The sequence below is a fragment of the Chlorocebus sabaeus genome, chromosome 4 (assembly GCF_047675955.1).
Source record: "Chlorocebus sabaeus isolate Y175 chromosome 4, mChlSab1.0.hap1, whole genome shotgun sequence".
NCBI classification, from domain to species: Eukaryota; Metazoa; Chordata; class Mammalia; order Primates; family Cercopithecidae; genus Chlorocebus; species Chlorocebus sabaeus.
In genome coordinates, this window is record NC_132907.1 from 41044836 (window position 1) to 41067809 (window position 22974).

The 22974-nt window shown below is 38.2% G+C and overlaps 1 protein-coding gene across 4 annotated transcripts in view; it reads left to right on the top strand.

Moving 5' to 3' along the window:
* Positions 1 to 22974, top strand: part of ARL15 (ARF like GTPase 15) — a 441334-nt gene that overhangs the window by 24501 nt on the left and 393859 nt on the right. The window contains exons 1-2 of one of the 4 annotated variants that reach the window (XM_037994658.2): positions 1122 to 1143; positions 4240 to 4296. The exons of 2 other annotated variants lie outside the window; for them this stretch is intronic. In XM_037994658.2, the coding sequence (XP_037850586.1) occupies positions 4243 to 4296 (54 nt within the window). In that variant the 5' untranslated portion in view covers positions 1122 to 1143; positions 4240 to 4242. Of the gene's footprint in view, positions 1 to 1121; positions 1144 to 1197; positions 4297 to 22974 lie in introns of those variants that run through there. One more of the 4 variants, XM_007972273.3, reaches the window with a different exon arrangement.

The window sequence follows — 22974 nt, forward strand, 5'->3', positions numbered from 1 at the left end:
ATCTTTGTGATTGAATTTCACAAAGAGATCATGTGCTAATGATGATGATTGTTATTTTTTAATAGGGAGAGGAATGATTCCTTTTTGAATACTGGTTGAACTCTTACATATTCCATGCATGGACATTTGTGGATTGCTTGGAAGTATAGATGCTCTTGGGATGCTGTTGGCACTGTTACCACTGAAAACATTTTTAGAAAATGTTGAGAAGCCAATTTTATTAGCTTTGCTTTAGATTGCAAATGTTTCTCTTTGGGTAGATTATCATCATCCTTTTTCCTAATTTGAAGAAGCTATAAAAGATATGCTGAGGAGCAAAATGCTCTACATTTTGTAAACAAATCCTCATTTTATTTTGTAATTAGTTAAAAAAAATTACTTTTTTCCCATTTGGGGAAAATTACTTTCGAGTATACTAAGGGAGTTGTTAAATAATGCACTGTTAATGTTTTCAGTGACGATATTAACAGAAGGAGATGCCAGTTCTGAAGTAGGTGGCATTTCCAAGTGTTTATTTCCAATCTGGAGGAGTGACTAAAGCATAATTGACAGACATGACCTTTACTCGGAGAGGATTCCACCCACGCGGCACTTTAGCGTTCCCATGTACCTGGGAATGGGTCATCACTCTCTGTATCCCCCATTTATTGCATCTTTGTCTTCAGCCCATTTGTCTGCTATTAAGAGCAAATGCTGGATCTTTGTTAACCTTGTTTGGAAATAGATGATCCAAGCTAGGGCCTCATTCGAAGGGGTTTTACTGCTCCCCTATGCTCTTTCTTGTTTTAGCATACTACTTGCAGGACTCTGAAGAATTGGCTTGGCTGTCTTAACTTTTTAATTTTCATCAAGCAGAATTATAGAGGAGAAGATAATATAACTGTCATCTTGCTTTGCATCAGGATGAGAGATTGCACAGGACATCAAAATTAGAACTGTCAACCATATTGGGTATAAAAAATAGCTCTCTAAAAGAAAATTGTGTTTATTAACCCTCTGATGGAACTCAAATTATACCTTGATATCATTTTTTTGGATTGCATAGTAAATAACATTCATTTTCTGCCATCTTGTTGAAGTTTTGTTTTCTCCTTTATTTTCATGCTTACCTTTGAAATTTCTTAGGGGAAACAACAATAAACTGTAAGTAATCACATTAATTTCAAATTTAGTGTTCTTTTTCTTTTTTCTGTCTTAGGCATTCTTTTTCTATAGACCTCTCTTAAACAGATTGTAACCAATCTGTCTTGTTTTTGACATCTTTTTTGCTATTTTATTACATGAGGCAGCAAAGAAGATGAGATTTGTTTTTGAAATAATATTCTTTACTTCTTCCTCAGGCAAGTCTAGATGTGGATTTGTGAATATCACTGTAGAGGCTACTGGGCCAGAGTTTATCTGGGATAGAAAGTCATTCTTTTATTGGGAATAGTTAACTACTTATCCTTCATTCCAAGTTATGCCTTATGTCTCATGGGTTTACAGTTAAAATAGTTTCTTGCAAATAAAGCATCTATACAGGGAAATAATATAATTATTTAAAATTTATTACCAGTTCATGTACTGTGATCAAAGGAAGTTTGGTTATGTTTTTAAATATCTCTATGTATCCGACTCCTAGTAATTAGAGGGAAGAGGGTGTTGTTGAGAACATTATTGTTAGAATGAATTTACAAGCTGGCGCAATAGACATGCCACCTGGCCTGAGGTCGGATGTTCAAGGATAAGGCAGTATTTGTAAGGATTAGAGGTTAGAGAGAATGAGGTAATATGGTTAGTCAGAAAAAAAGTTACACAAAATAAATTGAGGGTTTTCAGGGTAATAATTTTAGCAATCCCAACAACAATACTTGTACTTTTTGAGACTATGAGAAGGAGTGGAAAGTAGGTTTTTAGTAACTAAAGAGTAAATATTTCTCCCTCTTTAAAAGATAAAGCTCATAAGAAGAGTTATTCTCTCATGATAGGTGCTAGAGCCCTTTCATATGGCACGGGGGATACCTACTTTTTAAAAACAAATGTTGCTCTCTACTGCTTAGGATTAGATTAGGCTGTGAGAGACACACAACAATTTTTAAATACGTTAGAGGGCTGGGCGCGGTGCTCATGCCTATAATCCCAGCATTTTGGGAGGCCGAGGCAGGTGGATCACTTGAGGTCAGGAGTTCGAGACCAGCCTGGGAAACATGGCTGTCTCTACAAAAAATTAAAAACTCTCCAAAAAAATAAAAAACCCTGTCTCTACAAAAAATTAAAATATTAACTGGGCACGGTGGCATGAGCCTGTAATCCCAGCTACTTGGGAGGCTCAGGTGGGAGGATCACTTGAGCCCAGAATGTTGAGGATACAGTGAGTCCAGATTGTACCACTGTACTCCAGCCTGGGCAACCAAGTGAGACCCTGTCTCAGGAAACAAAAAGTTACAGGTTGATTTCTATTTCATGTACAAAGTCTGGAAGCGGAGGGAATGGCAACTCCACGGTCATTTGCATCTTTGGGTTCTCTTATCTGTATGCTCTACTTCATGTGTCCGCTGTTCTCATTGTGCCCTCACAATCCAAGATTGTCACTGGAGCTACATTAAGTCTCTGTTACAGCCTGGAAAAGAAGTAGGAAAGGCAGAAGAGCAAAAAGGGGCCCTTCTCAGAGTCAGTTCCCTTTAAGCATCTTTCAGTTACATCTCATTTTGAAGAACTAAGTCACAGGACAACACTTAACTCCAAGAAAAGCTGGTAAATCTTTTATTCCAGGTGGCATAAAATATGACAGTAATCTTTCAGTTGGGGAAAATAACTTTTCCAGCTTACTCAGAGTTGTTCAGTCATTCACTATTATGTTAAAAGGTACAATTTGGGGTAATTTCCAAAGGTAGATGGGAAGAATGATCTTGGACAAGGTAATGAGCATTCTTAGTCTTGGGCTCTGAGGACGCCGGGACATGGCCCTGGTTTGTTTTCAGTAGTGTATTTCATTCAAAATAAAACCAATAGTGTTACAGTCATGATAGTAATAACTTCATAATAGATGTGATCATGATTCCCAGTATGAAATCATCAGCTCTTTGTTTTGAACAATAGCACCATTGAATGTTTGGAATTATTTGAAGGTTTAGATTGAGTTTAAGTGCTTCACGTAACAGATTGTCTTTTTAGTTTGATTTTCCATTGCTGTAATTTTTATTTTTAATATCCATGTATATAGCCTTTGGCTTTCCAATCTTTTCTTTATCAAATTCCTTCAATTATACAGAGTTCAGTTTCTTGTGGATATTGTCTGAAGAGGCAAGAGCTTTTGGCAGAATGGGTCTGATGCGACTTGTTGGTCTTCCTCAAGGACTGCATCTTTGGAAGTCTTTTGGCTCCCACAGAAAGCCAAGGATCCTGTATCTCTGCCTCCTTGCCACAATGGATAAAACCATGATTGCTGAGATTTATGACATTATAAACTTTAGGGAGAAGCTTTAACTTGTCAACAATAAACCATAATAACAGTGTTCGACTGTATAAAGTTAGGGTTATTTTGACTACATACTAATTTAATGTGCTAAAAATATTTCTCTCAGTTGGGGAAAATAACTTTTTCTAAAGAAAGGAAAAGAAACCAGTAGTCATGTTTGGTATGCATGGTTTTGTGAGTGGGCATGTGTTTTAGGAATCTGAATTTGATTTTGGAGTTAGAAGTTGTGAATTCTAAGTTGAGTACTGCCATTGATATTCTGAGACCAAGGACCTCAGTCTTCTGTCAAAATTTAGCCCATTCATAACTTTCAGCATTTAACTATGAGTGTTTCCTTTTTACAGAGATTTTTTTTCTGTCTATTATAAGGATTGTAGACATTTATGATCTAATAAGAATTGAACTGAAAAAGAAGTGCTTAAAAAGCTACTTATAGCAGCCAAATATTTATCATTAGAATGGGATATTAGAGCCAGATTTGAAAGAAATGAAATGAAACCATTACAGTAAGTTACACTCCTTAAATGATGCTCTTGTATTAGAGGTCAAAGTATCTGCCTTATAGTCCCAAGATAAAGCCACATGCCCCAGACTTTATTATCCTTGTCTTATTTGAGTTAGCCTAGAAAACAGACGGAAGAAATTCAGCCACTTGCTCATAAAACAGATGTTGGAATATAGCAGATTTTCTTTAAAGAGGGAAACAAGAGCAAGGGGAATGAAGACAGTTCTTTGGTACAAACATTTTGTTGTAATCTCTTATTCTTATTTTAATCTTATAGAAAATGTCTGAATGTATCCAGATCTCATTTGCTGTTTGTAGAATTGGGATTTACACGGTAAGCAATGTATATTTTTGTGGTACCACATGTTGTGAAAACTAAGTGAAGACCCTAGTGTTGGAAATCATGTGGAGTGATGGCAATTACCCTCTACTGCTGATGGGGGTATAAATTTATACAACCACTTTGGAAAGTAATAAAGCTGAACATGAGCGTATCTTGTGACTGAGCAATTCTACTCCTATGTATATAGCTCAGAGAAATTGTTATGTAATTACCAGAAGACCTGTGTAGGAAAGGTTCCTAGTAGAAATATTCATAAAAGCAAAATGTTAGATGTAATACGAATGTCCATCAATAATAGATTGGATTAAATAATTATGGAGTCACGGATTACAATACAGCAGCAAAAATATATGAAAAAAATGATTGTATGAATTACAGCTTGTAATAACACACCGTGGATGTATCTCACAAACAATGTTGAATGTAAGAAACAAGTCACGGGAAAACACATGGAGTACAATTTCATTTCTATGAAGTTCAAATGCAGTAGAACTAAGCAATACATTGTTTTAGGGTTACATATGTTGATAAACTATAAATAAAAGCAAAAATTCAGATTATGATTACCTCTGGGGTAGTAGTTCTCAACAAAGGGTGACTTTGCCCTCCAGGGGGATATATGGAGACATTTTTGGTTGTCACAGCTGGGGGTGATGGTGGTGGTATACTACTGTCATCTTGTGGGTTGAGGCCAGGGGTGTTGCTAAGCATCCAAAATGTTCTGGTTAAGAATTATCTGCCCAAAATGTCAATAGCGTGAGGTTGAGAAACTGTTCTAAAGCAGTGGAGGGAAGAAAAAGTGCTTTAAAAGTTATAGTAGGCCAGGCCCGGTGGCTCACGCCTGTAATCCCAGCACTTTGGGAGGCCAAGGTGGGCAGATCACCTGAGGTCGAGAGTTTGAGACCAGCCTGGCCAACATGGTGAAACCCTCTCTCTACCGAAAATACAAAAATTAGCTGGGCGTGGTGGTGTGCACCTGTAATCCCAGCTACTTGGGAGGCTGAGGCAGGAGAATCGCTTGAACCCAAGAAGTGGAGGTTGTAGTGAGCCAAGATCGTACCACTGCACTCCAGCCTGGGTGACAAGAGCGAAACTCAGTCTAAAAAAAAAAAGTTATAGTAATATTTTGGTTTTTAACTTGAATTGTGAGCACACAGTGTTTTTTTTATGTTGTTCTTTGAGCTATATATTTGCTTTATATACTTTTTGTATGTAGATATTTTACAATACAACAATAAAAATGAATGTTTTAAGATGTTTGAGGATTTTTTATTTTTTTTCCACCAGCCTGTGTCGGTTGACCCAAATGCCTTGAGCTCATTTCTTAACTTGGGATTTTGGAGATGTATCTATGTAGATGAGCATGAAGGACTTTTCTAACCAGATTAAGTGATAAAATGTCTTGACATTTTTCCCTTTAGAGGCTTAGGGAGGGGATTTGGAGACTGTAGATGGGAAATATAGTAACACTTCCTTTTGAAGACCAAATTATTTTCTAAGTAAGGACTTAAAAATATTTACATGAATAATCTTGTTTACTCATCTACTTTGTACAGAAGAACATATATATGTGTGCACAAAATGCTTAAGGAATTTGTTTAAAATGAATGATGTAAAAATTCTGAGTAAAAGATAGGAGGGCAGCTTGTAAGTTCCTTGAGGGCAGGGAGTCTATCTTGTGTTTGTCTTTATAGCCTTTACAATACCTTGCACAACATCTGGCCCTTGGCAAATGCTCAATAGCTGTATGTCCAATTATATTAAGTTGTAGGGAGAATAATTTTCTGTTTTGCCTTTGTTTGAATATAAGAAAAAGGAGATTTTCTTATGTCTCCTATCACCTTTTGTTTTAGCTGTCTCAGATGAGTATTTGTCCCCAGTTAGATGAATAGGTTGCTTGAAAGCTAAACACATTTTTTAGTTATTTTATGTGAAGTTAATTCCTGAGTCTGTTTTCCCAGATCCTCTGAGAAGCAGGTACCAGGTTGGGATTTGCACCCAAGTTAGGGGGATATTCATGAAGTGGAAAGAGGGAGGAAACCACAAAAGGTAGAGAGAGCCTTCAGACCATGCTGTAGGTCTGACAGCATTTGTGAAGGAAGAGTGGGAAGGAAGGAGGGATGGGGAAGAATTTTACAATGTCATGTATTCCTGAGAAGTCTTGGCTGGATGGATAGGGCTTCCCTAAGCAACGGTGCCTGTTGCTGGAGTTTTGCAACAACAGCAGTGATTCTAGGACCTCTGTAGACTTGGGTGCTGGCTGGCAGCCCAACAGAAACACAATGTCTGCATGAATACCATAGTAGACCTGATGCTGTGGCAGCAAGAGGCCGTCAGTTAGTTGTGCTTCTCTAGAAAGGGAGCTCTGACTGGCATATTTCCATGGCTGCCGCAGTAAGCCAGCACAATAAGGTATTTCCATCTAGAACTTGGGAATATTAGAACTGCTGATATCAGAAATTGTATGTATGCCTCTTTGAATACCTAGCACTGAGCCTGGGCTTGAGACCTCACAGGTGTTCAGTCTCTGTCCCTGCTTATTTAATGAAGAAAGGCTGGTCATGAATTCGTTCCGAGGCAGATAAAAATCGGCCCTAAAAGGAGAGAGTGTGACAATCTTAATTGTGTCCCACACAAAATTCATATGTTGAAGCCCTGACTCCTAATGTGATGATGTTTGGGGATGGGGCCTTTGGGAGATAACTAGGTTTAGATGAGGTCATGAGGGTGGGGCCCTCCTGATGGGATTAGCGCTTTTATAAGAAGAGACACGAAAGGGCTTTCTTTCTCTCTCTCTCTGCCTGCCGTGTGAGGACATAGGAAGGTGGCCGTCTTTAAGCCAGGAAGAGAGCCCTTAACAGAAACTGACCAGGCTGGCACCCTGCTCTGGGACTTCCAGATTCTAGACCTGTGAGAAAACAAATTTCTGTTGTTTAAGCCACCCAGTCTAAGGTATTTTGTTTTGGCAGATTAACACAGGGAGGAGAAAAAAAAAATCTTGTAAATTACAGCTAACATAAACAAACCAGAAAACAAAAACAAAAACAAACTCTTATTAGCTACTGTTGGAAATAAATGCTGAGTTACAAGTAAAACAAAAAGTAGAAGAGGAAACCTAAAAAGATTATGGGTTGGTTTATGGGATGAGAAATAGTGTTAGATTGTTGAGCTGAGTTGTTTTTCTAGGTGCTTTTAATGTTATTGCCAAATCGCAGCTAGTTAAATACTTAGAAGTTAAGGAGCAAAAAGCAATATATTTTACATATTAGGAATCCATATCTGAAGTGAACAAGACCAAATTGGAACATATATAGGACAGAGACACTGAAAGCTTCCTAGGTTAAGCGTGTGATATACAGGTGAATGTATGCTACCATTAAAAGGTTTAATAAAGATCATTACTCAGAGACAACAAAGGATATCCAGTGCATGCCGTCCACCTTTCCCACTGAGGTTTGGAGTAGACAGACCTTTCTCCAGACCCTGAAAAGCAGTGATGCTTATTTAAAGGGCCTTAACTCAGGAAGATGTGGCAGGAAACTTAAGGTATAGGTAGAAAAACTTAGACATTATCAGTGGTGGAGATATGAAGGCTTCCAAAGCCCAGAACAAATTGAGACAGAGGGAAGCAGATAAAAAGCAACAAACAAACAAACAAAACAATCTTTAAAACCAAGCATCTGCTCCAAGGAGATAACTCTGTACTTACAGCACAGGAGATAGTATTATTATCCTAATGTAATGTAGGGATGTTTCACAAAGAAGTAATTTAGTTTCTGAAACAAAAGGAGTCCTGTTATATGGATCTGTTTTGGGTCTTAAGCAACATTCATTTGGTTCTGTTCAGGAGGAAGGAGGGGACGTAAATTTAGGCCAAGAGTTTATAGTACAATTGTGGTTCAATGATTTTATGAAATCCTGGCAATGAAAACAGGCCATGCTTAAGAATGTGATCTTGAAGTGAACCTTCTACAGTCAGGCATAGATGAGCTCTAGGCCAGAGGGACGCATAAGGGCATTGCTTTGGAATTCTCTTAGGAATGTCAGGGTAAGCATTTTCCAAAGGTGTTGCGCCAAGACTTCTCTGAGTTGGGAGCTATAATACAACCATCATGGAGCAGAAGCACAATGGTGGGCAATTAGCTGGTGCCGACAAGAAGCAGGTTAAGGGAGCAGTGATAATTTTTGCTTCTAGTGACCTTTCTGTGGGTCGTGGACCCTTTTGGCCAACATTGAATGGACCAGATGAATGAAGCTAGGGCCAGTGAATCTTGCCGTTCTCTAGGAATGGTACTGTTTGAAGCACACTAAAGCCACAAGGGTGACTGGTTTTCTGTACCCAACAGCTGCATGAACTAAAATTGAAACAAGTGATGGAGGTTTGAACTAAATAATACCAGAAGAATATCCTGCATGGTTACAGATTTTGGTTATCAATAAGAGCTTTAAAAACTCTTTAAATTCTTCTTTGGTCTTTGCAGAAATTATTGAATGTGTTTTACTAGCAGAGAAAGCATTCATCCTTTAAAACAATAACAGTAAAAATGGCATTCAGTTTCATCTTGAGATGAAGAGTCATTTGCTAGTGGGTATAAATCATCCTTTTTATCTAGTTACAAGATTTGCTTGTACCTACTCATATTCAATTTCTGTGACTTCTTTTTGCTGGGGGAGGGAGGCAGGGAGAGTTAACTTTGTGATTACAATAAAAAGGCAAAACAATTGTATGTTATTATTAGTATTACTACTGATAATGTTAGTAACAACATTATTAATAAGATTGTATATTATTAAAATTGCTTATTTTCATTTAGCTCTTTAGGTCTGGACAAATCCTACCCTAATTCAGTTGGGTTATTACAATATACAGTGCTACATGTAAAGACACTGTATTAGTTTCCTATGGATGTTGTAACAAATAATCACAAACTTTGTGGCTTAAAACAACATAGATTCTCTTATAATTCCGGAGGTCAGAAGGCTGAAGTGGGTTTCACTGGGCTAAAATCAAGGTGTTGGCTGAGCTGTGTTCTTTCTGGATGTTCTCGGGAGGAATCCTTTTTTTGCCCCTTTGAGCTTCTAGCAGCTATCTGCATTCCTCAGCTCATGGCCCCTTCTGGCAATGCCATACTTCTAACTTTTGCTTCCATTATCACATCTCCTCTATGACTCTGACACTCATGTCTCCCTCTTTATAAGGACGCTTGTGATGAAGCTGGGCCTACATGAATAATCCAGAAGAATCTCCCATCTCATGATCCTTAATCATATCTGCAAAGTTCCTTTTGCCATGTAAAATAACATATTCACAGTTTCCCGGGATTAGGAAATGAACGTCTTGGGGTTGTGATGGTAATTGACTCTATGGGGGACATTATTCTGCCTACCATAAGCATCAAAGAGGAAAGTATACTTTCCTCTTAGTACAATCTGTCTTAGTACGATCTGTACTTAGTACAGTACAGATCTGTACTTAGATCTGTACTTAGTACGATCTTAGGACTTAGTACAATCTTTCCTCTCCTAGAGAAAAAAGAAAACCAGCATAGCCTAGTTCTAATGCTGGGTGTAGAATGTTGTCATCATATATAACACCAAGGTTAAAAATTTGTCAGATAGATCGGAAGTCTTGCACTCTGCAAATACTGGTTCTAGCAACAAATTAAAGAGCAGATTTAATATATGACCATTTGGTGGGGAGTGGTATTAACTGTACCTGTTTATTATGCCCCTTGGAGATTCCAGCATAAGCATTTATTGTAAACTGTGTGGAATGCTGAGATGTCTGCAGTCATTATAAAGGAATGAAAAACTCTAAAACAAAGTGATCCACACCTTAATTACATAAATTCTGCATAATCATACATTTTAATGATTTGAATGGAAATGAATTAAGATGTTGGCTTGGCTGTTTTTATAAAGACCAAAATAATAGTAGCTTAAGTAGAATAAGTTTGTCATATAAAAATCCAAGCTGGCCTGGCATGATGGTGTGTGCCAGTAGTCTCAGCTACTCAGGAGGCTGAGCCCAGGAGTTCAAGTCCAGCCTGGGCAACATAGCAAGAACTGGTCTCTAAAAATAGTAATAAAATAATATAAAATTTTAAATTTAAACCAGGAGTCACTTTGGAATCTAGCTCTTTGCTTCATGAGTCAGGAGCTCAGGCTCTTTCTAGCTTGTTGTTCTTCCATTGCCTCAGTGGTTCTGCTCATGTGCAGGCTGCGGGTGGTTCACCACTCCTGTATGTTTGTTTATTCTGCGGAAAAGAGAAAGTGGAGACCAACTAATTCCCTTCTGTGGGCATGATCTGGAAATCACAGACATCACGTCCCCTCACATCCCAGTTGCCAGAACTTAAGGCATGTGATGATACACGACTACCAAAGAAGCTTGGAAAGGTGAACTCTAGTAAGCATCCAAGACTCTGGGGGTTCTACTGCTAAGGGGGCATATAGAATGGATATTGGGGACAGTCAGTCATCTTTTTCACAAGGAAATGAGCGAAGGCAGTTTGATCTGAGATTCAGCCAACAGACGGTGCAGTGTACCTCAAAGACAGTGTGTAGACAGAGTCAGTGTTGCCTGTAGCCATTGTCAGGCACACACTGAATGAGCACATAGTGTGGCAGCAAGACTGGTTTTGTGTTATGTGGCAAATCTAGCTTCTGGTTGGATTGATAATTGAGACCCTATGGGCTAAGATTGAATCTAGTGTTTTCTTTATATCAATATAGTATATGTGTTTTTGCCCACAGGCACATGAACACACATAGTTAGAGTTGTTCCTGGCAGTTTTATTTCGGTGGGTATAAGTGAGGGGTTATATGTTTTATAACCTAGGAAATGAGAGTTTATAAAGGTCTTTTTTTTTTTTTGAAATGGAGTCTCGCTCTGTCACCCGGACTGGAGTGCAGTGGGGCAATCTGGGCTCACTGCAACCCCTGCCTCCTGGGTTCAAGCAGTTCTCTTGCCTCAGCCTCCTGAGTAGCTGGAATTACAGGTGTGCGCCACCATGCTTGGCTGATTTTTGTATCGTTAGTACAAAAATCTGTATCTGTTTCACCATGTTGGTCAGGCTGGTCTGGAACTCCTTACCTCGTGATCTACCCACCTCGGTCTCCCAAAGTGCTGGGGATTACAGGCATGAGCCACCATGCCTGGCCTAAATGTTTTCTTTCTTACCTTTAGTAAGCAAAATAATGTTCTCAAGTAGAGTGAGAACATCTGGCTAGCATACCACCTTTCTAGCAGGGGAATTTAAAATTTTAGGTTTAATGAACCTATCGAGAGCCACAAATATCCCTCCTAATTTCTATTTTTACAGTAAGATAGTTACACTGTGAAATACATAAGATTGATAGGACTGCTGTATTTTTCTTTTTTCATGTTTTGAAATTAGAGTCCAGGCAAGAACAAGATAAAATCTGTTTGGTTTAGGTGTTTTATTCTGGGGAATGCAGAATGTATCCTTTTCTCTCAAGATCAGGGCTTCTGTGCCACATGCCTTTGTTATTCCAGCACAAGTCCCCTTGGGTGGCCCTTCGGTTGAGTCTGACCCAGCATGAGCCCACTCTCTTTCTGCCCCTTAACCTGCTCATGCCCTGGGCTCCCTTTTCTCAGTGACTGGCACCACAGCCCATTCAGCTGCCAAGCCAGGAACTAGACTCAATCCATAGTACTCCCCTGCCTCATCATCCTAGCCGTCCCCAAGTTTGATCTCTCCTACCCTAGTTGCCGCGCCTCTCTGTCATTACCTGGATTCCAGTGCCAGCATTCCTTGCTTAGAAAGACCTAACGGCCTCCTTTGAACTCTAGAGCCTTTCATCAGCCAAAGTACATCTATTGCACTGTCTTAGAATTGCCTGGTCATTTTTCTGTAACTCACATCTCGCTGTAAGCACAGTAAGGACAGTGACGATGTTAGTCAGTTTCTCTGTTCCCCTTCCCCAGCATCTGGTGGCTCTTCACCATCATCATGGTCATGATCACCACTGACATTTGCCGAGCACTTATTAAGGGTTAAGCTGTGTCTGTGCTAAAGCTTTTATAGACAAACTCACTGAACTAGGTATAACCTTTTGAAGAAGGTACTGTAATATTATTATCTTCATTTTACTGAGAGGACATGGCATGGTTAGATGTCTTTTCCACCTGGTAGAAATAGGATTTTGAGGCAGAATTTGATACATTCTTAGCCACCACACACTGTTGTTATCCGGATAGTAGGTATTCAATATGAATTTATTGAATTTAATCTGGAATAACTTCTCAACATTTTTTGTCTTTTATTCCTTGACATTTTTGAAGAGGCCCAGGCCAGTTGTTTTGCAGAATTTCTTTCAGTTTAGATTTGTCTAATTGTTTCTTCGTGATTAGTTTAAGATTAAACATTTTGGACAGGAATATTCCATAGGTGACAATGTATACTTCTCAGTGCATCTCAGCAGGAGCACAGGGTGCCAGTTTATCCCATCATTGGTGTTGATTTTTTAAGTTCATAATCAACCGAAATTTCAGAGGCTGGTAATTTCTGGCTTTACCCCAAATTTATGGACTGCACCCTATTTAGAACCTACTATATCTCTTATTTGTTCACTACACAATCTATTTTTTATTGTATCTTTATAGCATGTTTAGAGTTTGGATATGGGACTATGTAAGTTTAGTATGGTTTGCTGAACTTTGGAATGTTTTTATAATCATAATATTTTGATCAAGATGGAACCTTAGAATTTTCCTCTCATTTGGATTAGAATGTTAATTCTATACTAGGTAGTTCTTGTGGCTAGACTGTTGCACTTTTGAAGGCAGATTTAAGAGTTCCACTTCCATGTGGTCCAGCCAGCATTCTTCTGTGTCACTCTCAGAGGTCTCCTTACTCTGCTAGCTGCCTTTACTTTCAGGGATTAATGGTATGAAATAGTGGCTATCGAATTGCAAGCATATTACCACAAGTGGAAAATAAGTTCTAATTATGTATTCTATATTAACTTCATATAGGAAAAAATGATTTTTACCTTCCGACTGTAGATGTCCTAATAATAATTTAAAAAGGCACCACAGAAGAGGGAGTGAGAAATTGACTAGCTACATGAGGATCATCCTTTACAAAGCGCCATTGTGAGGTTTCTTTTGGTAATTATAAATTGTAGCTGTATGTTTAGGTGGAGAGGCTTTTTTCTTGATAAGAAACATTTGGGGTTATTTAACTTAGGAACTTAAAATACTTTTAATTTTGCAATTTAAATGACATGGTGGCCTTTGATTTTCACCAAGAGTATATCTGATTGATGGAAATTTCCACCCTAGGAATTGTACATTTTTGTGCACTTTCTTTTCATGGATAGTTGACTTTGTTTTCTTGACAAACATTTAGTGTTTTATCCTCTGAACTAGTACTTTTTTCTTGATAGGAAGAATAATTTGTTTTTGTCAATGATTAAAAATTATCCTAGAATGCAGTCACTGCCAAGGATGTGGTTTACTAATATGCATAGTTTGGGGACAAAATTATGTTTTAAACTTTAAGGCTGGGCACGCTGGCTCACGCCTGTAATCTCAGAACTTTGGGAAGCCAAGGCAGGAGGATCGCTTAAAGCCAGGAGTTTGAGACCAGCCTGGGGAACATAGCAAAACCTGGTTTTCAAAAAATTAACAACAACAACAACAACAACACAACAACAACAACAAAAGCCAAGAGTGGTGGCACACACCTATAGTCCTAGCTATTCAGGAAGCTGAGACAGAAGGATCTTTTGAGCCCAGGAGTTTGAGGCTGTGGCAAGTTATGATTACACCACTGCATTCCAGCCGGAGCAACAGAGAAAGGCCCTGTGTCTTAAAAAAAATTAAAATACATAAATAAATAAATAAATAAATGTTAAGCATAGCCAGTAGATTCATATTACATATGCAGAAGAGAATCTGCTTGACCCTGGTGATGATTTGGTCTTTGCTTTGTAGAACTTAAACTTATTTAAACAGTGACTTAACATATTGCATAAGGTGAATCTGAATGAGAGGCTTTATGCTTACTGTATAGTGTGTAGGATCAGTCTGCATCCTCTCTATTCTTTTGGGTTTAGCTAAGGTTCTGGCATGTAGTAAGCACTTCCTAGCTCTTTGTAGACTAAGTTGACATATTAGAGTTCTCCAGAGAGAATCAAAAGGATATATATATATATATATATATATGGTGAGTAGATTCTGTATCCATGAATTCAACCAACCACCATTGAAAATATTTGAAAACAAATTTGCATTCGTACCCAACATGTGTAGACATTTTTCCTTGTCATTCCCTAAACAATGTTTCCCAAACAGGGTAACTATTTACATAGCATTTGTATTGTATCGGGTACTCTAAGTTATCTAGAGATGATTTAAAGTATGTAGGAGGATGTGCACAGGTTATATGCAAATATGATACCATTTTATATCTAGATTTGAGCATCTGCGGATTTTGATATCTGAAGGAGGTCTTGGAACCAATTCCCCATGGATACTGAGGGACAACTGTACCACTGTTTAGATATATAAGAGGGAATTTATTAGGGGAATTAGCTTATGTGATTATAGAGTCTGAGAAGTTCCACAACAGGCCATCTGCAAGCTGGAGACTGTGGGATGCTGGGAGTGTGGCTCAGTTCAAGTCCCCAAGGCCTCAGAACCAGGAAAGCCAATGTTGTAACTTTCAGTCCAAGGCTGAAGGCCGGGCAAGCCAGGGAGCCACTGATGTAAACCTTGGAGTCCAAAGGCCTGGGAACCTGGAGTTCTGTTGTCCAAGGCAGGGGACGAGATAGAATGACACATTCACCTTTTTCCTGTTTCTGTACTGTCTTCACCACCATCCACCAGATTGGATGGTGCCTGCCCACAATGAGGGTGGATCTTCCCCACCTAGTCCACTCAGACTCACATGCCAGTCTCCTCTGGAAACACCATCCCAGGCATATCCCAAAACAATGCCTTATAGGTTTCTAGATATTCCTTAATCCAGTCTCATTGGCATTTCAAATTAAGTATTACAGTGGGAATACAGTTCTTTGCAGTAGAGAGAACAGCAGGCCACAGGAGGCTCCAGCAGGTGGCTGTAGCACCCAACACAGACCTAACAGATTGTATGGGCCATGAGCGTAGGGGATTTCTTGTTTTGTTCACTGCTGTATCTCCAATGCCTAGATAAGTGTCTGGCATGTTGTAAGTGCTTAATACATGTTTGTGGAATGAATGCATGAATGAACAGAGCCCCAATTAGTGTGTCGAAACCAGGATACACATGCCCCTGGGGATACATGGGCATTCTAAGTTATGGTAGGTAAGCAGTGATAGAAGTCTAAGAAAATCAGCGTTCATTTGTGTGGATTCTACTTTATCACCATCCCTTTCATGACTACTCTATTTTCAGTTAGGAGAGAAAGGCACTACTCTCTCATCCTAAATCTTGGTGCATTGGCCTTGGATATAAAAACCTCCAGGGCATAAGCCAAAGGAAAAACTCAAAATATGGTATTGGTGTTGAGAAAGTGAGTGACTCTAATATTACCAGATAACAAACCATTTTCAGTTCTTTGCTTTCAATAAAATAAAATATACTCAAATTGTCAGCTGATCTTTAAAAATATTGATAATTCATATGTAATTTTTTGTTACATAACTAGGAAGAAGTCCAAAGAATTGAATGATTTCACAGTCGCTAAACTTCTATTCCTATTTTATTTATGAGAGCAGGTTTCTTATATTTTATATCTACATTAAAAAATATGAAAAATAGGAATAGAACTGATGCTGAACTATATGTCATTCTAGTGATAAATAATAATCCTCAGGCTGGGTGCTGTGGCTCACGCCTGTAATCCCAGCACTTTGAGAGACCGAGGCAGGTGGATCACGAGGTCAGGCGTTGGAGACCAGCCTGGCCAACATAGTAAAACCCCGTCTCTATTAAAAATACAAAAAATTATCTGGGCGTGGTGGTGGGCGCCTGTAATCCCAGCCACTCAGGAGGCTGAGGCAGGAGAATCGTTTGAACCTGGGAGGTGGAGGTTGCAGTGAGCCGAGATTGCACCACTGCACTCCAGCCCAGGTGACAGTGTGAGACTCCATCTCAAAATAAATTTTTAAAAAATCCTCTATGTTATGTAAATAAAAACATAACCTACCTATCTCATTAAGAGATATATTACTGAAAAGTTTTAATTTTTATACTAGAATGGATTTATCAACATTTATTGTATATCAATTGTGGACCAATAATAATTTTAGGAACTTAGTCCATAAGAGAAAATTTAAAACTATTTAAAACTTATGGTCACAGGAAATGTAAGTTGTAAGAGTTCCATTATATACACAGTTCATTTGTGGGGGAGCATGATAGAGTGATCAGTAAAAGATTTACAAGCGTAAAAATATGTGATCGAAGTTCTGCTGGCGTATGGAAAAGATGTGTGAATTCAAGAAAAAATTCAAAAAGGATATACGACTGAAGAGGAGCTTGTTCTTTTTTTAAAAAAAATAAGTAATGTTTTTCAAATCTCTGTGATACTTAGCTTTTTATCCATGTAAGGGAATGATTAACAGTTTTATTTATAAATCTGGATATTTATAACAGGTTGGAAATTATGTCCTTATGCAACTTGTCAAACTAGATGTCATCTTAAAAATGGATAAGTGAGTATAAGTATATAGCTTCAGAATATTAGTGCAGAGGATGCTGGAACAATCAATTTCGAGGTGCACTGCTTTAAAACACAGCTCCAGCCAGGCGCGGTGGCTCATGCCTGTAATCCCAGCACTTTGGGAGGCTGAGGCGGGCAGATCACGAGGTCGGGAGATCGAGACCATCCTGGGTAACAGTGTGAAACCCCGTCTCTACTAAAAATACAAAAAATTAGCCGGGTGTGGTGGTGGGCGCCTGTAGTCCCCGCTACTCAGGAGGCTGAGGCAGGGGAATCGCTTGAACCCGGGAGGCAGAGGTTGCAGTGAGCTGAGATTGCACCACTGCACTCCAGCCTGGGAGACAGAGCGAGACCCCATCTCAAAACAAACAAAAACAAAAACACAGTTCCATTCCCAGGGAGTGATTCTGTAGCTCTGTGTTGGGATCCAGGAATCTACCATTTAATACATATTCAGATGATTCTGCTGCCTAAAATCTTTGAACACAGATACAGGGAATATATGGAAATTACTTTTTGTCTGCCTGAAAATAGAGCCAATTATATTTTGCTTCTCACGTGTGTGTGCATTTTATTGTTAGTAATGTGATGGCAAGAAGCTTGCTTTTTTGGGTCATCTTCTATTGCTGCTGCTCGTTGTGTTTTAGTATCTCACATGGTTTTCCTGTAAGTTCATTTCATCTTCTAACTCTCCAAGATAAAAGCATTTTCCTGATGTCTTGAGACTATCACGATTTTGTTATTTTAAAGATGATTTGTTCTTTAGGTTAATTGACTATATTTCTAAATACTGACATTTCAAATCCTTTTATGTTCTGTTTTCTTTTTGCTCAGTGAAGGTTATATGGTTTTCAGCCCCTTGTATAAACTGAGATCTGAATATTGAATAACCAAACTTTTAGTTGAAGTAACAAGAACCCACTTAAACCACTAAATACAGACAGAGAATAGATTTTTCCGGTTTCTAGGATTTCTTATGAAATCCAAAAGCAAGGACATACCCATACTCAGGAAGATTTGAAACCAAAACCAGGAGGTCTTAGTGACATACTCTGGGATTTTTGTCTCTACTTTGTGATTTTTCTCCACACATCTACTTCTTTCTCAACAAACTGACATTTTTCCTGCTACTTTGCCTACAAAGCAGGCGGAAGCTGGTCCCAAGGTCATCTGTTATGTACAGCCATGGGGAGAGGTCTGCTCTCATTTCCAACTCTGAATTCCCAAGAGGTGGATTTTCCTAACTCTGTTCTAATCAGTTGAGGTGGGATTCTGTTATTCAAATATGGCTGCTATGACTCTGGGACTAGTTAAGATGCTTAGGTTCAAAAGGTGTTGCTGCAACTGGTAGTTAATGAAGTTAGTCTGTCTCTCTTTCATACATTTTAAGTTTGAGGCAAAGCAGTAAGCCTGACATGGAGCGGTTTAGAACAGGAGATCTGAAATAAAAACTGGATGTATTTAGTAGTTCTGTGACTTTGGGAAAGTCACTTAACATCTCTGAACCTCTGCATTCTCATCTGTAAATATGAATAGTAATAGTTCCAACCTCATAGGGTTGTGGTGGAGGTTAAACGAGGCTTAATATGGAACCTGATATATAGTAACTCTTTCGTAAGTGTCAGCCATCATTCTAAAACTCATATACAAAGTCAGTTTGTAGTGTTTTATAAAATGTGTTAAGGAGCTTTCTTTAAGTATGTCTGTCTAAATACAAGTATTTCTAAATATATGGAATAGATGTGCTTGTAAACATAAACAGAAAATCTGACTATAAAAACCTTTGTTTCATTGACATTTTCTTGGCAAACTTAGCTACAATAGTTACATTTTTTATATAAATTTGAAACAGCATGATAGAAAGTACCATAAAAGTGCAAAATCTGAAATAATTCAGAGTCCCTCTTCAATTTAAAAAGAATCACTATGATACATTCAATTGCAAAGTGCCTGAATAGAGCTCATAGATGTTGCCATTGGCTGAACCTTATCGCTGGCAGAATTTTTGAAAGTGTACCGTGCTCTTACTTTAATATTTATGATTATTTAAGATTGTTTTTATGTCCCCTAAAATGTCCTGTAAATGGTCTTTAAAGTGGCAGCACTCGTGCTCAAAAAGATTTTCTTTTAAAGTCAATAACTTTCTAAAGGAAACTAGGTGAGTTAAAACGTCGTGCAGAAGGCTATAGACAACCACTACATTCCAGGAAGAGTATTTTGTAAAATACAACAATTGTACTAAAAACATTAAAAGTGGTATTAAAGCAAAAATGTTGAAAGGAATCAGCAAAAAGAGTTGGATTTTTTTAAGGGGAAGTCTGATTTATATTTTATTTTAAAAAAATTACAGCAGGGAGTTGATGTCATGAGCCATGCTTGAAAAAGATGACCTTGGGGCAAAGATCCTGCAACCAGGGTGATCAGTCGGTTCATTCAGTCAGTATTGAACATTTAACTATGGCATGGTACTTGAGGCAGTTGGCATAAAACCCTAAACAAAGAGAAAATCTCTCCCCTTGTAGAGTTTACATTCTAATGGGGAGAGACACAGTAAACAATAAAGATGTTAAGTAAACTACATATCGTATGTTAGATGATAATTGCTTTGAGGAAAAAAATAGCACATGATAAAGGGGTTGTGAGTACAGAGGAGAAAATTGCATTATGAAATAGGTGGTCAAGGTAGGCTTCATGGAGGAGGTGAGATTTGAGAGAAGTCTTGAAGGAGTGAGGGAGTTAGCCATGTGAATATATAGGGAAGAATGTCCCTGGCAGAAGGAACAGCCTATGCAAAGGTCCTAAGACAGGAGCACTTCTGTGTTTGAGGAATTTGTAGGAGCCAATGGCTGGAGCTGAAAGAGTAGGGTGAGTGATTGAGAGAATAGGGGAGATGAGGTTAGGAAATAAGAGGCCAGATCATCTAGGGCTTTGAGGCCTTTTTAAGGACTTTGGCTTTTGCTCTGAGTGACTGGGGGTGCCTCACAGGGTTTTGAGTAGGGAACAATATTGACTAACTTGCATTTTTAAAGGATCACTTTGGCTGCTGTTTTGAGAATAGACTAACCTAGGGCAAGATTTAAGCTGGGAGGCCAGTGAGGTATTATAGCTATTGTAGAGTTGAATTTAGTTTGAACCAGTGTAGTAGGGGTGGAGGTGACAAGTGGTCAGAATATGGATATATTTTGGAGCCTGAATCAATAGAATTTCCTAGTGGATTGGATGTGGGGAAGAATGAAGAGAGGAGTCAAGGATTCATATGGGGGCTTTTTAGCGGGGAGAAAGGATGTGATTTTCATCAATTGAAATGGAGGATGTATTGAGCAGCTTTCAGAGGGAAGACCTAAAATCCTCAGGAGGCTTGTGCAGTAATCTAGGCAAAAGATGATTAGGTACTTACTGGTAGAGGGAATGAAAAGGTGGAGACAGAGTCAAAACTTTGTAGATGTTCATTAATCAGGTATTCTGTGATATATTGAAGGAGTTGGTAGAGGTAAAAATGGAGAGGTTGGAGTTTAACATGACTTAACAATTTGGTGGTCAGAAGAAATGAGTGGATGCTAATGCTTTTAACTGCGACAGGGGACACATAGAAGGAGTAATTTGGGGAGCAAAGAAGATGATCTTGCAACTAAGTGTGTGAGTTGGAGGTTCCATGTTGGAAATACATTTTTGCAGCCTAAAAGCAGTATTACAAATGGGGGGTTGTATGGGTGGGGTTGCTGTCTGTTTGGTTCACTGCTCTATCCCTGTTGCTCAGAATATTGCCTCATCCAAAGTAAGCATTCAATGATCATTTTTCAGATGGATGGATACAATTTTGGAAGTCATCCAAATGGAAAGGGTTACTGTTTTACCCTTTTGGCCTCATTGGTTCAATAGATGGCTTGCTCCTGCTTCCTGTTTCCTTTCTTCGTGGAAACATAGGTTTATAGACAATAATGGGCTAGGAAGCATACATACATGCATCTTCCTTATTATTTTACACTCTATGATTAAAACGCTCCCTTTCCCCTTCAGCCGTTATCTTTTTAAATTGTGTGACTCCCTTTTGTTTTTCTGTCTACACCGTAGGGGGAGAAAAATCTTTAAACAAAAGTTGCTTCATTGTGTCTTACTTTTATCTACTCTTTTTTTATTTGTTAACAGTGACAGTGGTTAAAGGGAGATTCGAACAGCCATTTGACTTCAGGTTTATCTGCACAGGTTCAAAATGCAAATTATTAATTACAGTTGTGTTATTACAAAACCACTAGTGATATTAGAATTCCTTTTTTGCATTTCTAGTTTTTATAAATGCGTAATTCACTTCAGCCTGTGATTAATACTTTAAAAAAAAACTCTAAAATACTGTACTATGCTACAGGGCCTGCAGTCTCTGCCTTAACATTTTCCCACCAATGGTGGCAGCAAAGTGGAAAATTTGCCATATTGTTATCCTACTTTCCCACCCCATCCAAATGAATTCAACCTGGGTGAGAAGATAAGCCAGAAGTTTTACTGCCCAGTGACTCCCTTTGTGCCTATTATGTTCCCAAATACTTTTTGTTGCTAGTGCCCGGCAAACAGAATTAAAGTGCTGTTCATTCCACTGAATTTCATTATCTGGTTTCCTGTTTAAACCTTTAATACAAAAGAAATACAAATGGAATTTTTTTTTGTGGGGAAAAAATAAGTGAATTTAGAAATTAGATAAAACTTAAAAGTTTGGAACATGAAAAGTAGTTATTTTAATGAGATCATATGAGGAGTACAAGAAGGGGCTCTCAGCTCTGCTTGGCAAAAGGATCAATACACTTCGCCATTATTTCACTTAATAGAGATAGGAGAAAATATTTATTAGCTACAACAAGAAGAAATAACAGAACTAGCAACCTCTAGCCATAGCATATGAAGTAGAAATATAGTTATTAACAAAGGAATGAAAATAGGTAACTGGAGTTTGATCAGTTTTTTAGGGAAGAGGCAGTTTTTCAGTAATAGGTTCTTTGAGAGTCTCAAAATCAATTCCATAAAGGCAGACAGTTTTGTGGATCACAAAGGCAGATTCTGATTCAGGCCCTGCTGTTTACTTGAATGACCTTGGGTAAAGTATTTTATAATCTGGGCCTTCTCTTCTGAAAAACATTGAGTTTGAATGAAATTCTCACTAAAATAACTCCCAGTTGTGCTTCTTAAGAGTCCAGTCTTGGCTATAAACCAGCATTGAAACCAGAGGTTTACATGGTGGCTTGGATCTTGGGGATGAAAATGTTGTTAAGAGATAGGAATATACATTTTAATCTAAGATTGTGTGTGGGAGGTGGATGTTTTATATACCGAAAGGTTTATTAGGAAAATAGACTTCTTAAATGAGAGAGGTTGAAATACCAGATCCTTCAGAGAAATGGCCCTTTACTTACATGTGAGTATTTATTTCAAATGTTCATATTTTTCCATTGATTTAATGATTTTTAGAAAAGATCTTATATTGAAAATATACATTATCCCAGATAAACTTAGTCTACTAACTAAATAATTGGATGATTAATTTAACTTAGCACATTATCCTCTTGAACACATTAATGTGAAACTTCAAATTGATGAGAACCAAGTTTACCAGCATGTCATTGGAATTTTTGCTTGTTCATTCCTGGATGATATGAGCAAATGACCCCCACCCTCCCGAAAAAACGGTGTGGTCATGGGGGTATGTGTGTGTGTAAGATCTGATTCAGTAACCCATATAACAGGTAAGTATGGAAACATTCACTTATCTGTCCTGAGCCTCAATTTTCTGCTGTATAAATATAAAGGACTTGACTAGATATTCTCTGAGGATATTTTCAGTACATATGCTATATCATTACAAATCATCATAATAATAAAACCTAGACTTCTGAAGTTCTCTGGGTTTTTTTTTTTTTTTTTTGCATATTTAGTCCCAATATTAACATACCCAACATATGTCCAGTTCAGTATGACAAATAACTATTGAATATCTACTATATGTCA